The sequence below is a fragment of the Mus musculus genome, chromosome 15, assembly GCF_000001635.26.
Source record: "Mus musculus strain C57BL/6J chromosome 15, GRCm38.p6 C57BL/6J".
Lineage (NCBI taxonomy): Eukaryota > Metazoa > Chordata > Mammalia > Rodentia > Muridae > Mus > Mus musculus.
The window spans coordinates 82323981-82338912 of NC_000081.6; the positions used below are offsets into that span (position 1 = coordinate 82323981).

The following is a 14932-nucleotide window of genomic DNA, read 5'->3' on the forward strand; positions in this document are numbered from 1 at the left end:
CATCATCTACCCCAATCCTACTCATTTTCCAGTCTTTCCATGTCTGCCCTCCACCCTTGTAAACCCCCACCCCCCAAAAAAAAGTAAATAAGAAATTAAAATAAAAGCCAACTTGCCCACCCCTCTGGGTGAGGAGCTGCTCTTTTATGAACTAGTGTTATCTCACACCTGTCACAGCTGTCTTGTCTCCAGTTCCGCCATGTGTGTGTTGCCCGCTCCTCCTTCTTTCCCACCTCGGCATCACGTGTTTGTTTGCTGTAGTGGCACTGGGAGCTGTGGTGTGTCCTACAGGATACCTTGCCCAAGTAGCTTTGCTTGCAGATGTTTACTGTAATGAGTTGTTGGTACAGTTCAAAGCCTCTGGCTTCTTCTACACCATCAACACTGGACCCTTACTGAGACTCCTCTCAGCTCTCCTGCTGTTGCCCCAGGCATGAAGATCCTGTGGTTAGGATTCCTCCCGTGCCCACACTCTCCCCGTACCCCTGACACTGCAGTCATTGTTGTGTGGCTCAGTGGTTAAAAGCACCGGCTGCTCTTCCAGAGGCTGCAGGTTTCATCCCAGCACCCACATGGCTGCTAACTGACTATAACTGCAGTTCCAGAGAATCTGACTTCCTCCATCTGCCCTCCGCAGGCACCAGACCACACACGGTGCATGGACGGACATACATATAAGCAAAACACTAATGCACATAAAAAAAAAAAAAAAACCAAGTCGATCTTAAAAGGGACTATTTTTTGTTTCACATGTAGGAGTGTTTGGGGCAAGCTGTCAGCTGTGGAGTCACCCTTCCAGCCCAGCATGGTGCAGTCATCTCTCTCATCTACTTTACCTTTGTCTACTCTTTAACAAAAGTGAGCCTGTGGGTTTACCTGGACATTTCACACCCTGTTTATTTTAAACCTCATCACATCTGTGGGTCCTGAGGCAAACTTGATAACTAGTTATTTTCTACTCTGAATTTGTTTGGGTGGAAAGGTAGCTAGCCTTGCAGGGTTGGGGAGGGGGGAATGGGACTGCCAGCCAGGGTTTTCTGTTTAGCTCCAGTCAAATCAAGCTTACTTAAGATACCTTTATTTTGAAAATTAACCCTCAGATTTTATTTCTCACAATTCACATACTCAAAATGGTTTACCTAGTGTTCCTTCTCAATGCATGCACTGGGTGTAAACTGACGGTTTGGGCATGATTGTTCCATCATATAGTATGGTTTAAGGGAAGTTTTTAATTTATTTTACTTTATTTTTGTTGTAAATATGAAGGAGAGAAGAGCCCTCTGGCATCTGGAAGAGTTCAGACCAGAAAAAGAAAGTAGTAGAAAGATTGTGGGTACAAAAGAGAAAGGTCAAAATAGCAGGGTTATAAAGAGAAATAAGTAGCTTGAGGGAGGGAGTAGCCCATGAGCTGGAAAAGTTTAGGGGAGGGGAGGGCCAAGATGTCAGCATGGGCTTTGTGATGCTAGCACATGCTTTGGAAAACTGAGAGGAACCACAGAGGGCCATTTGTCCCTTCTGCCAGTGGTAAGGGAAATGGCTCCTTTGGTAGAGGGAACTGGCAGAAGCCACAAGGCTACATACATCCTGCCTTTGTCCAATCAGAAGCAAGCATGCATCCTGACACACTTGCTGCCTGCACATATTCTGCTTACGTGTGATCAAGCACATGCTGCCCAATAGGGCAACAGAGCTTGTTCACAGAAGCAAAAAATGGTGGCCTGTCATCTCACCTAACAACTGCTCCCAGCATTCCAGGAAGTTTTCTGTCCTTGGGCAAGCGGTGCTTACAGGTTGGAGGCATTTGTCTTTTATAGATCTAAGTAATTGAAGTAATAGTCACGCAGTCTTTTGAAAGGGTGACACTGTAGCGAATACCGGAAAGGCAAGGAAGGTGAAGAAGCTGGCCCTGCAGACTTCTGGAGAGAGTTGTTCTCCGAGATCAACAGCTGGCTCAGGGCAACAGCGATCGCAGTAGAAGGTGGCTTAAATCTTAGGGACCTGTATTACATCTAAAACCCCAAATATTGGTGTGTGTGTGGGGGGGTATGAGCACAATCCTGTCTCTCAAGGAAGAAAAATATTTGAAAAAAAGGGTACAGACCAACCAGAGCAAGAGACTTGATCTCATCTATGTAAAGTAGCCTAGGGATAGACAGGGACACATGAACAGGGATGGGTGTGTGTGTGTGTGTGTGTGTATATATATATATGTATGTATATATATATGTGTGTGTGTGTGTGTGTGTGCATATATATATATGCGCCGGAGGACAGGTTACCTAGCAACAGTCATTTACGCAGTTGAAAGGCTGAAAACCCTACTGCTGAAACTGTACACCTCAGAAGTGTCGATCTGGTGCTGAAGGCCTGAAGATTCCCAGAGGTTCCCTGGTCTGTAGTCCATGAAGAGAATAATTTTTTTTCTATCAGAGTTGTTGAGGCCACCAGGGGCCAGGATTCGATCTCTCCTCCACCTTGTAAAGCTTTTATACAAACCGTTTAATCTTCTCCACCTGTAAAAACTCTGGTTTATGCAAAGGCCTCGTCGCCTTCCTAGAACTTCTTCTCCCCCAGGGGGGCTGTCTAGCCTGGTTTGTCTAGCCTAGTGGTACACGTTTTACAAAAAGACATTGTCTTGCTAAATTACTTTTGCTGTGTCCATGTGTTTCTTTGCGTGAAGCCGAAACCTAGAATATTCTTTACCAATACCAACCCCACCCTGGAAGGCTGATGAAACTGGAGCAGGATGTCACTGCCTGAAAGCCACTGAAAGACAGCCTCAGTAGCAAGGCTTGGCCCAGCTGTGTCTGGGACACATGTCAGAAGATGCTGTGTCTGGGACACATGTCAGAAGATGCCACAGATCCACTCTGAGGCAGGTGTTCCTACTCACCCCCCCAAGTTCAACCTTTCTGGAAACTCGCTGAGATGCTGCCTGTTAGTTAAGACCTCATAGAAGCGACAGAATTAACCATCAAGATCCCTTAATGGTTTCAACAGAAGGGAAAAACACCTATCTGAAGAACAAACCCAGAGTATTTAGTTTTCTTTAACAAGGACTGGCTGACTGTTTCGTCATAGCCTAACCAGCTGGGCCCTAAATGACCCAGTGAAAGAGAAAGCCCTACTTTTCTCCTCTACAGCTTGTTGTAAATAAAGACTTGTAAGGTCAAAGGGTAGGTCAGAGTTCACCAGAGTTTGAGATCTGACTTGAGACTATTAACTTCTTCCTGTCTCCTTCCCTGACACCCACATAAATACACCTCCTTTTTAACCATGGAATTACAGTGGAATCTCAGAATGTGGGTGGTACATGCCTGTAATATCAGCTCTTGGCAGGCCAAGGTGGGAAGATGGTAAATTTGAGTCCAGCCTGGGCTACATTTAGAGACCATGTCTCAAAACAGTAGCAATACTAACCTCCCAACGCAACAATAAAACCAAAAACTGAAAACAAGTTCCTGACCTTTGTCTGTGAGATCAAGTGAACCCACCAGAGAGCCGCACCCAATAAGCCCGCCTTTCTATATCTTTGGCTTGAATTGGTTCATTTCATGGGCTGAGCTAACTTATCAAAAATGGTTAGAACAGAAATGCAGTGTTCTGGTGAAAATTCACAAGTGAACTGAGCACTGCCAAGGGGAAACTCACGCAATTTGTTTATTTGCTGGTAGTAACCAGCAGGGACAGGAGAGACTGCTCAGCAGTGAGGCAGGCTTGCTGAGCAAGCATAAGGACCAACCAGACTTCAAATCTAAGCATCCACATGAAAGCCAGGCATAGTTCCTGTAACCCAGCACAGAGGGCAGCCGAGACAGGAGGATGACTGCGGCTTGCTGGCTGCCAGCCCAGTAGAAAACAGGGAACTCCAGGTTCAGTGAGAGACCCTGCCGCAAAGGTACAAGGCAGAGTGATAACTTTCAGGGTTAGGAGGGAGGAACTCCTACCTCGGGACAAGGACAAGAGGACAAACTGCTCGAACCTCGAAAGAAAGAGCAGGACAAAGCAGCTAAAATTCCACACTCAGTGAGATTATCCTTGAAATAAAGGAGAAGGAAACACGAATTTGTCTTGGTAAGAGCCTTTCCGGGGAATGGCAGCTTTCTCTGGTGATACAACTGCCAGATTGGGAAGATATGGCAGCCTCATCAGCAAAACTCGTCATCTAAGGTATTTGTTTTCAATATCAATTTGCCACAACTTGGAGTCATCAGGTCACTTAGCCTCAACTGAGTAGTTGTTTACATTCAACTTGACCCGTGGGCTTGTCTGTGGGGGTGTTACGCGGATTCACCCAATTCATATGGGGAAACCCAACCCAAACTTGGGCAGGCCTTTCTGGGGACAATCCAGATATAAAAGGACCGAGAAGGAAGGTTATTGGCTTTCCCTATCATTGCTAAGTTAATTTACTGCGGATGAAGCCTTTGATGTCAGTATCAGCCTTTCTGGGATTTCCCTAGAGATAGGGGTGGCTCTCCAGGACCCCTCCAGGGCCTTCCAAACCAGACTGGACTGCCTAGGCACTAGCCTCCTGGTCAGGGCTGTCATAGCCTCTAGGCTATGAGATGGCCATTGTTGGAGTATGTTTGAGGTATCCAGCTTTGAGAATTATGGGTTCTTGAATTTCAGGTGTGAGACAGCTACTATTGAGACCATTTTAACCATATTTCTCAGACCAATTTAATAGATCCTTTCAACACACACACACACACACACACACACACACACACACACACGGTGGATAGGGAGAGAGACATGTGTGTTCCTCTAGAGAATGCATGTATGCCATGGTCAAGGGTTAAGTTTGTTCTAAAAATTTTACACCATATTGTAGACTCAAGAACCTTAACACTTGAAGGTGGAGTACAGATCTATTCAGAAGAAATGGCAGGATCAACACAAGGCCTGCAGCTCAGGCGCCCCTGCATTAAGGTATAAGAAGGACCTAGCAAGCCTGCGCTGCCACCAGCATTGTGAATGACAAAGAACCAGAGATACTGGGTAAAACAGGTGTCCTACATCCTAGGATGAATAAAGACACGGGGCTTGGGAGTCAGAACCAAACATAGGTGGTCCAGAGCCTACCATTCCTTGACTGTTGCTTGCCTTAGGGGGAGGAAGGGGCAATAGACCCCTGGACAGAGAGGGCCCTCAGACTTGTGAACTTAGTAGGGAAATTTGAATCTTCTGCTGCCAGAATGGGAGATAAAGTGGGGTGGAGCTGGGACAAGGGACACCGCTAGGTAAAGCTTATGCTGGAGGGTCTCTGCATATTGCTGCAACATCTCACTAGGTGGCCACTAGCTCACTAGTGCCAGGTGCACCAGGGATGGCACCCCTGTTGAGAGCAAGCCTACTATTTCCAGGAAGTATATAATGCAGGAAAAGAAACTTTTAAAAGGTCCAAAGGTCACTGTGGAAAAATGAGGGTTAGAAAGATGCTATACATCTTGTGTGGGGGATAAGACTCACTGTCAGCATCAGGCTAGTGCTACCCAGAGTCCCTCAATGAGCCCCCACCCCCACCACAGGTCATAGTACCCTGGTTGATTAGAAAACAGTTAAAAAAAAAAACAGCTTTATTAGCGACCTGAGGGAGCTAAGGTCTCTGATTCCTCCTTCACTCCCTCAGGGTATCAACTGCAAAGGCCTTCTCCAGGAGGAAGGCTAATCACATGATTCTGAGAATTCCTGGCAAGGAGTCAGGTCTCTCTTCTTAATTTTAAAAATTCCAAATCCTGATTTCTGAGTCAGCAAAGTCAGAGGCTGGAGTCCAGTGGGCATCAGGACCCTGCCTGCGGGGGGCTCGGGAGGCTGGCCGAGTGAAATCTGCAGAGCTGTGTAGGGGCAGAGGCCGGAAGGCCACAGGAAACTGTCCCAAGAGTTCCAAGCTTCCAAGAAGGCCCCTGCTTCAGCTGGACCTGGCATTGAACCTGGGCCCTGCAAATGCACTTTGGGGGGTGGAGGTCACATCACCAAGCAGCCTGTGGAGGACAGAGCCCTGCCATGTCCTTGGCCTGTCAAGGCTCCGTGGTCCAGGCTCAGTGGGGCTGCCGTAGCCTGTCATTCTTGGGTCCTCACCAGTGGGACATCATCGTGGATATCCCCAGGTCTTTGATGGGATAGAGGTACCACATCACAACCCCCGAAGGATTGATGATCACAGTGAAGTTGACTTCAGTCTGGAGACCACTGAAGATATCTCCTGTGAAGACGTTCTGGCCCTGTTTTGCGGAGGGATGCATCGTTATCAAGGCTACACACGCACACGCGCACGCGACTGGAGAAGGCTGTATTTCAGCCTAGCTGAGCGAGGCCTCTAGGCCCCATACTTAATAGCAAGGCTGACAGATGTTCAAGCAGAAAACAGAAAGAGCCCCAACCCATGGAAAATGTAAGGACAATGGTGGCAAAATCTGACTTGTGAGTGGGGACCAGCTTGAGAGGTCAAGGGTCATTCATCCCCAGTAGCTCATTCTACATAGCTGGAAACAACAGTACCAGAGAACTACAGTACCACCCACAGCCCTCGGTGCCTCCAGCTGCCCCACCCCTACCCCAGGCACCACTGAGGGCTCCAAGGCATTGGTGGGGGGGGGGCACTGTGTGTGAAGCAGAGCCGCCTGGATGTCAGAGGCTGGGCCAGAGACCACAGGTGGCAGGGCACTCACCTCATACACTCTGCCTTTGGGGTAGTTTAGTTCCAAGAGGGAGCAATGAAAGCGGAAAGGCATGTCTGTCCTGCGGCTGAAGAAAACCAGGGCACTGGCCTGGTTAGACAGATACCTCTTGAACACTTCGATATGGGATTTGCTCTAGGCATAAAAGACAAACCACTGGTTGGAGTCTCATGTTCAGCCTGGCCCTGACACCTCTGCCTTCTCTACCACTCCCAACCAGCTCTCTTCTATACCAACCTCAGCCCACAGCTCTGTCACAGAGACCCGAGGAGATGTGACATCACAGTCACCTAGCACCTATACTTTTCTCTCCCTTCCTTCCTGACTCAGCAGGTGCTGATTCTGAGCCCCCCTCAACCCCCCCCCAACCCCCCGCCCCGAATGTCAAGAGGGACAGACCCAAAGACCTGAGGTCACACTGTGTGAGCATTGCCAAGACTCTTGCAGGGCTGCAGTTGTGGGCACTGCTAAGAGAGAACAATGGACAGGGCTGGGGGGTAGGGGGTTGGGGGTGGTGGGGGTGGTATGCAGATGGCCTCAAGCACAGACTTTCAGTCTCCAGAGCATTCCTCAGGCCCAGCTCCACCACTGGCTCTGAGGCAGGGACTAGCTGTCTCCTTGAGACATCAATAATTCAAAAGGGCCTTCTAGCGTTTTCATTTGGAGGTAAGATTTATTATTATACTCATGTGTATGAGTATTTTGCCTGCATACATGTTATTAACTATTAATATGTGTGTGTGCGCACACGCACGCACGCACGCACGCACGCACGCATGCATGTACACACACATCAGAAAACAACTTGTGGCATTTGGGTCTCTCCTTCTACCTTGTGGGTCTCAGGACTAAATTCAGGTCACCAGGTTCTGCAGCTTTAGCAGCTGAGCCATCTTGCTGGTCCTCAACAAGAACCTTCTAAACCATGACATATTTCTTTTCATTCAAGGTAGGGACTGATGCACAGAACAAAGGCTTTGGGGTGACACTGTTGAGTTCAAGTATAAACGTGTGGCTTTGGGAAAATTGCCTAGATTCTGGAAGTTCCAATTTCAGTAAAACAGTCACTCAGAAAATGCATGCAGAGTGCCCAGCCCTCAATGATGCTCAACAAACAGAGGCTTGAGGTAGCAACTGTATACAGTAGGTGCTTGCAGGAGCAACAGTATACACTAGACACTTGTGGTAGCAACGGTATACAGTAGACACTTGCAGTAGCAACAGTATATAGTAGACACTTGCGGTAGCAACGGTATACAGTAGATACTTGCGGTAGCAATGGTATACAGTAGATACTTGCAGTAGCAACAGTATACAGTAGACACATGCAATAGCAATGATATACATTAGACACAATAGCAATGGCATACAGTAGACACTTGCGGTAGCAACAGTGTACAGTAACCTTTGGCTGAAACATTCTTCAAGCTCTGGAGGAAAGTATCCATTTTCTGCAGGACATCACGTGTATCCGTCTGCTGTGACTCACCAATCCTCTATGCTCCTGTCATGTATCCCTACCCTGACTCCCAGGAACTGTCCTGCTCTGACCCAGGCAAGAAGCCAGCAGCAGCTCCCAAGCAAGCAGAAGGGAGATCTGGCCCCAGCTCCGCTGCTCTCGGGAGCCCAGTCCCTCAGCCTCCCCATGCCCTCATCCCCGTCCCAGTACCTTTAAGATCCTGCGTCCCTGGATGCCTAAGGGGTCCTGATTGATTTTGATCATGAGTGGGTTCTGAAGAATGTCCATATTCTGAGGGGAGATGGTACGCAGGTCCGTGGACATGAGGAGGGGGGCTGCGAGCACTGTCCACAGGGCCATTTGTGCCCGGGATTCATCGAAGCTCAGGCCAAAGTTCCCGATGAGCAGCTGGGGATGGAGGAAAGGAGCAGTCAGTGCTGGCCTCTTCCCACAGGTGGGCACCAGGGCCACTGTAGCCAAGGCAGGCCTGGCTTAGCACAGCCAAGGTTACTGGGCCATATTCCGTTTAGCATCAGCTCCTCCCACCCTCCGTGCAGGTCAGGGTGATGGGCCTTCCTTTTGTGGCTGACTCAGGTGATGAGATGGGATCCTGGGGCCAGAAAGTTTGTGAGTTGAGAGATGCAGGCTAATAGATACAAGGGCCTGCTCTGGACTAGAGGGTGTTCAGGGTTAGCCTGCACAACTCAGTGAGATTTCTCTCAAAGTAGAAAAATATAAAAAGAGTGAAATGTATAGCCTAGTGTAGGGTGCTTGCCTAGGGTGTGTAGAGACTGGGTTCAACCTTAATACAGGGAGAAAAAAAACAACAACAAACAAACAAAACAAACAAAAGCCAAAAAAACCCCAAACCAACCAACCAACCAACCAACCAACCAAACAAACAAACAAAAAACAGAGGAAAGGCTGTCTGGGCTCTGTGACTCCTGCCAGTAATTCCAGAACTTGGGAGGAAGAAGCAAGAAGGTCAGGCATTCAAGGTCAACCTTGGCTACATTAAGTCTCCACTAAACGAGACTGTCTCAAAAACCAACATGGAAAACGCACACCTTTAACCCCAGCACTGGGAGGGTAGAGGCAGGGGGGTCTCCATGAGTTCAAGGGCAGCACAGTCTATAAAGCCAACCAGGGGTATACAGATGTCTCAAACAGAACAACATAAAATAAAACAAAGAAAGAAAGAGAGGGGGAGGAGGGAGAGGGAAAGGGAGGGAGGAAAGGAAGAAATGCTAGAGAGAAGTGGTAGGACCCAGTCTTAGAGAGCTCTCGTAACTGCCGCTGGCCACTCCGTGCCACCGCTGGATGGACCACAGCGATTCCTGGCATTGGCCACCCTTTGCCACAGCCACAGCTAGAAGGACAATAGGGATTCCTGACCGTAAGCAACCAAGCAGTCCACAGTCAAGATGCAAGTAATTATAGCTGAAGCAGTAGCTCCTGTCATCATTCTCGCTTGCCCAATGATGAGACTGAGGCATAGAAGATATTAAGGGGATTATGGGGGGGGGGGGTAGCTGGAGAGATGGCTCAGTGGTTAAGAGCACTGACTGCTCTTCCAGAGGTCCTGAGTTCAATTCCCAGCAACCACATGGTGGTTCACAGCCATCTGTAATGGGATCCGTTGCTGGTGTGTTTGAAGATAGTGGCAGTATATCTTATATACATAAAATAAATCAATCTTAAAAAAAAAAGAAGATATCCAGGCCAGAGGAGAGGAGAGGAGAGGAGAGGAGAGGAGAAGAGAGGAGAGGAGAGGGGAGGGGAGGGAAGGGGAGGGGAGGGGAGGGGAGGGGAGGGGAGGAGAGGAGAGGAGAGGAGAGGAACACGCCAGGTTTGGATCAGGAGATCTAAAGCAGGTGATTCAGGTCTCCAGACACACACACACACACACACACACACACACACACACACACACACACACCCTAGTTGTCATTCATGGTGATGCTTGCTGACTAAATGACCTGATAATCACAGGAGTATCTGTGTAAGCCTGCTGGGCTGTGATTGAGATCCGAGGACTAAAAGCAGGATGGAGGGCCAGCATGCTGGTGGAGGGGGCGGGACAGGGCTGGGGACAGGCAGGACCTTGGCAGGGTGAGAGCTGAGCATCAGAGGAGCCAGAGTAGGGACGGGAAGGGACAGAGGAAGGGTAAGCTGGATGGACGCTACAGGTGGGCTTTCAGAACTCTTTCGGAGACATCAGACTGTCCTGGGGAAGTGCTTAACAATGGGGAGTCCCAAACTCTGCTCTTGAACATTCTGATGTGAAAGAGGGGGCAGGGCGGAGTTTAGAAGACCCCAACACACTCAGTCCAGGGACACAGTTTAGTGTTGACCTAGGCCCTAAAACAGTGTGGTTCTCAACCCCTGTGAATCCAGACCTTAAAGGGGGGGAGGGGTGTCACAATCAGATATTTGCATTACAATTCATAACAGGAGCAAAATTAGTTATGAAGAAGTAGGAAAAGAATTGTATGGTCGTGGGGTCACCACAGCGTGAGGAACTGTATTACAGGGCTGCAGCATTAGGAAGGCTGAGAAGCACTGCCCTAGGAGAACAAGAAGCACGGGGTGGTACGCTGTAAGGGTTGCAGGGATGGAATGGATGATTGGGCTAGAGACCCCGTCTTCTTCCAGGCTGGTACCATGTCTGGGTCATTCCAGTGCCCAGGACCCGCCACCGGCTGCAGTACATCCTGGTGTCTCACAAACCAGTCCAGGATGGACAGCACACTCTTCCAGGAGTCCTGGATGTCTTTATAGTTGCGCCAGAGATTGCAGACCCTGGAAACCTCGGTGTAGTTCACCTGAACATCAGAAAAGGCAGGAGTTAGCACCAGTCACCTTGCTGCTCAAGGGGTCACCCACCAGCTGGGGAGGCTAACAGTTGGAGACTTGGAATGAGGCAGAGAACAGGTTCTCATGGCGTGTAGTCTGGGAATGTGGCCCCATTTTGGGAATGCCCAGTCCTTCTCTCCATATATATAGGGGAGGGGGCATCCCCATCACACACACGCCCACCACCATGTGCCACATACATACCATACATACCCATTTCTTCAGTGACAGTGCCACCACCTGCCTCATTTAGGTTTGGAGGTCTGGGCCCTTCTGAGGCTATGCATGGTTTCATCTGCCTTCTGGGCCACCCAGGGATTCTGACCACTTGCCTGCCTTGGATGCAACCCCAGCAGCCTGATAAGCTGCCAGAGGCTATGGCTCAGTGACCTGGTCTCTAGACACCTACATATGGCTGTGTTGGCTACTCTAGCTGTGGTGGCAGCCTCCCAGAGGCCTGGCACATAGGAGGTGAGGGGGCATGGGAGTGGGAAGCCGTAGCAGACAGAATGGCTTACCTTGGGGGGTAGGCCCCCTTCATAGGCTGGCCAGCTGCAAGAAAAGGCAATGGGACGGCCCGTGGCGTTCAGGGCAGCAGCCATCTTGGGGTACCCTGCAGAAACCCCAATTTGGTGACTTGACCAGGCACAGGGGACAGCCTAGGACGTGCCTCCCTGTACCTAAAGGCTTACTTCCTGGGTGCCAAGCCTTAGGAGGTAGGTATGGTGACATAGCTACCTTTAGGAGGCCTGGGAGCTGTAAGCAGGGGTGAGGGATTTGGGACAACTGCCACCATTGTATGCAGACACAGCTCCACAGCTGCCGATCTCTCTCTGCGTCCCAGCCAGATGTGGATGGACTCACCCTCTGCACGTTCTCTGGAGCTGGAGAAACAGCCATCCAACTTCAGCATGTCCACCTTCCACTCCGCGAAGGTTTCCGCGTCCAGCTCCACTTTGTCTAGGGTGGTACCAGGGTAACCCATGCAGGTCATTTTGCCCATGTCCTCATAGATGCCCAGCTTCAGACCCAAAGAGTGAGCCTGCGGGGGTTGAAGAGACACGGCTCAAGTGAGACCCTCTTCTCAGGCACCTCTGCTAGAGCCCATTAAACTCTTAAATGGCTTCCAGGACTGGGGATGTAAATTAACTGGCAGAGTGCTTGCCTAACACATGTGAAAAGTCCTGGGCTCTCTTCCCCACACACTGCATAAACTGTGCATGGTGACATGTAGACGTGTTTGTTTGCTTGAGACAGGGCCTCTCTATGTAACCCTGGCTATCCTGGAACTCTCTATGTAGACCAGGCTGGCCTCGAACTCACATAGATCTGCCTGCCTCTGGAGCACAGGATTAAACACATGCATCACCATACCCAGCTAGCACCAGAAGTTTAAGGTTATCCTCAGCTACAGAGTGTTGGAGGTCATCCTGGGCTACACAAGACCCTGTCTCAATAAAGAAGAAGAAACTCTCAGTGGCTCCCACTGACCAAAAGAACCAGTGGCTGGTTTCTGCCAGCTGTGGCCACTTTTTCTCCAGCTGTCTCTTGCCTGGAAGCTTTTGCTACTGCTTCAGAGGTCCCACCTCTGGGATGGATTCAACCAGATGCCTCCTCCAGGGGACTGTTCTTTTTGCTAAGGCCCCTTTCTGGCTCTCGCCTCATTAGGCCAATAATATGTGTGTGTTCCTTTTTCAGTTTCTGCCACTATGCCGCATTCTCCATGGAGACTGTGATAATGAGTCCCAGGCCCTCACACTAAGTAAGGGGCAGGGCTGGAGCTGGACTTACATAGTCAGCTAGGAAGGCAATCCCGTGAGGGAAGCGCTTGGGATCAGGAATTAGGCGGCCTGAGGCGTCACGCCCACCAATCCAGCAGTCATCGATGTTGAGGTATACATAGCCCAGGTCCCGCCATCCATCCTGGGCCAGTCTGTCCGCCATCTCCATAAAGAGCCGTTCACTAGCAAGGGACAGTGGGGCTGTGCTGCTCAGTTCCCCAGGATGTCCCTCATTCCCGCTCTTTCTCTCTGCTCTGAATTCTGGCTATAAAAAACCAAGCCTCTACTGTCAGCTGAGGTGGGGCCAGGATAACAAGTGTAAATGACCTTCCAGGGTTAGGGTAGGGCGAGAAAGAGGTGGTCTGGCATCCAGGCCAAAGGGCAGGACTAGGCCTAGGGAAGCCTGTGGGGCCTGTCTGGCATTTTATCTTCTTTCAGTTACCTCAGAGGCCAAGTACACCTACTGAGGCCCCAAGCAGGTCATGGGGCTAGGTGTCAGATACATTCATTCTGACTCTGCATTTTTCTATTTAAAAAAATTTTTTTAAAATTTTTGCTGATGAGTGTCTTTCACCCACTGACCCACTGACCCCATTTTGTTGCCCTGGGTAAGCAGATCTTACTCACCTGATGCAGTTCTTCGGGTCCTCCACACAGTCGATGTTACAGCGGAAGCGTTCCCAGGCCAGCCAGCCCATGGGTGGAGTCCGCAGTAGCCCATTCTCCAGCATCAGTACCTGAGCCACCAGGGCCAGTAAGAGCACTGAGGGGGAGGTGGATGGTGACTTGTAAATGGTTCCTACAGCACCCCACCCCCCAACCCCAGTCATCACCTCAACCCCTCCAGCCCTTCAGCCCTCCCCAGGTACAGGCCAGTAGGGTTAGAGTTGCCTCAGCCTGTGAGTGCAGTCTGGGGGGGGGGGTACATGGGGCAAAGTAATGTATTCAAAAAGCTGTTGCTACAGACTGGGAATCAATGGAACGGACCCCTGAAGTCATGTCCTTGATATACATGAGACCAGATGCCCTCTTCCCTCCCTCCCTACACAGAAATGACAGTTCATTGTGGACTCTGGGTTTCTGAGGCCTTGGAGTTTTTGCTCTCCACCTCAGAAAGCCTCAGAAGGGCCTAAAGGGGTTGGTCAGGGTGGACTTGTACCCAGCTGCTCACCTACACAAGCCCCTTCCTCTTGGCTTTCAGCTTCCTTATATATAAATTACCACACCCACATGACAGGGCTGCTACAGCCCGCCAGGATCGGGTAAGATAGGACCTATACACTGGAGCAGGGCTGAAAAAGGAAGTGGCCTCTTTGGAGGGGAAACGATTCTGAGGTGTGGGGCATCTCCTTGATTTTCCTGGCCCAGCTCCAAGGAGAGGCACACTTCTCCCCACATACCCCCATCAAGAAAGAGGAGGGCTGGGGCTTCCTCGCCACAGTCCTCCCCTGCAAAGCCACCTGAGTAGGTGAGGGTACCTGTCTTCTGCAACATTGCCTTGGAGTCAAATCTCAGGACCCACTCGAATCTGCTCTTAGCAGCTTTATATGCTGAACTGTGGAAGATAACAGATGTTATGTATCCCACCGGGCATAGTGGGACCCACCTTTAATCTCAGCACTCAGGAGGTAGAAGCAGGAGGATCTCTGAGTTCTGGGCCAGCCTGGTCCACATAGCCAGTTTCAGGCCAGCCAGGGCTACTAGGTAGAGAGACCCTATCTCCGAAAATAAAAGTTACGGATTCCACATTTGGTCCCAAGTCGCTTTCACTACCCTCACACACTCCTTCCCTACCCTTTACTTCCCGGAATCTAAGCTCTTCTTTTAGAACTACAAATAGTCTAGGACACTTTGCCCAAGAGCGGTTGTGACTGGTTCTAGGAATACCAGGAAGAAGGAAGGCTATAGGCCATGTCCGGTTCCAGGTCCCCGTGTGGGTTCAGATTCTCGGTTCTTAAACATCGCAGGCCCAGGGTCCCCCTTGATTCTTACCCTCGCGCTCGCTCAGTCCGCGGTAAGCCGTGAAAGCCCCCGTGGCGGCCGCTTGTACCTATAGCGACCCGGGAGGCGGAATGTCACGGGACAACCCTTCTTGAGCAACCAATCAGAATCCCCTAGCAACGCCGTGCCCTCCCTCTATGCCCCAGCTCCCA

At 50.1% G+C, this 14932-nt stretch overlaps 1 protein-coding gene across 7 annotated transcripts; it reads right to left on the reverse strand.

The window, feature by feature from the left end:
- Window positions 1-5551: 5551 nt before the first annotated feature.
- On the reverse strand, window positions 5552-14904 carry Naga (N-acetyl galactosaminidase, alpha). Of its 7 annotated transcripts, NM_008669.4 has the most exons (10): window positions 14772-14846; window positions 14258-14334; window positions 13407-13542; window positions 12790-12961; window positions 11863-12040; window positions 11517-11611; window positions 10806-10967; window positions 8353-8550; window positions 6675-6818; window positions 5552-6227 (listed from the first exon to the last, which is right to left on the reverse strand). In NM_008669.4, exons 2-10 carry the CDS (start codon window positions 14271-14273, stop codon window positions 6081-6083), a joined length of 1248 nt encoding a protein of 415 aa, NP_032695.3. In that variant the 5' UTR covers window positions 14274-14334; window positions 14772-14846; the 3' UTR covers window positions 5552-6080. The 7 variants fall into 7 exon arrangements, with proteins under 7 accessions (NP_032695.3, NP_001342475.1, XP_006520624.1 ...); NM_001355546.1 differs by lacking the exon at window positions 12790-12961; XM_006520561.4 differs by lacking the exon at window positions 14258-14334 and having other exon boundaries at window positions 5565-6227; window positions 14772-14904.
- Between the last annotated feature and the right edge of the window lie 28 nt (window positions 14905-14932).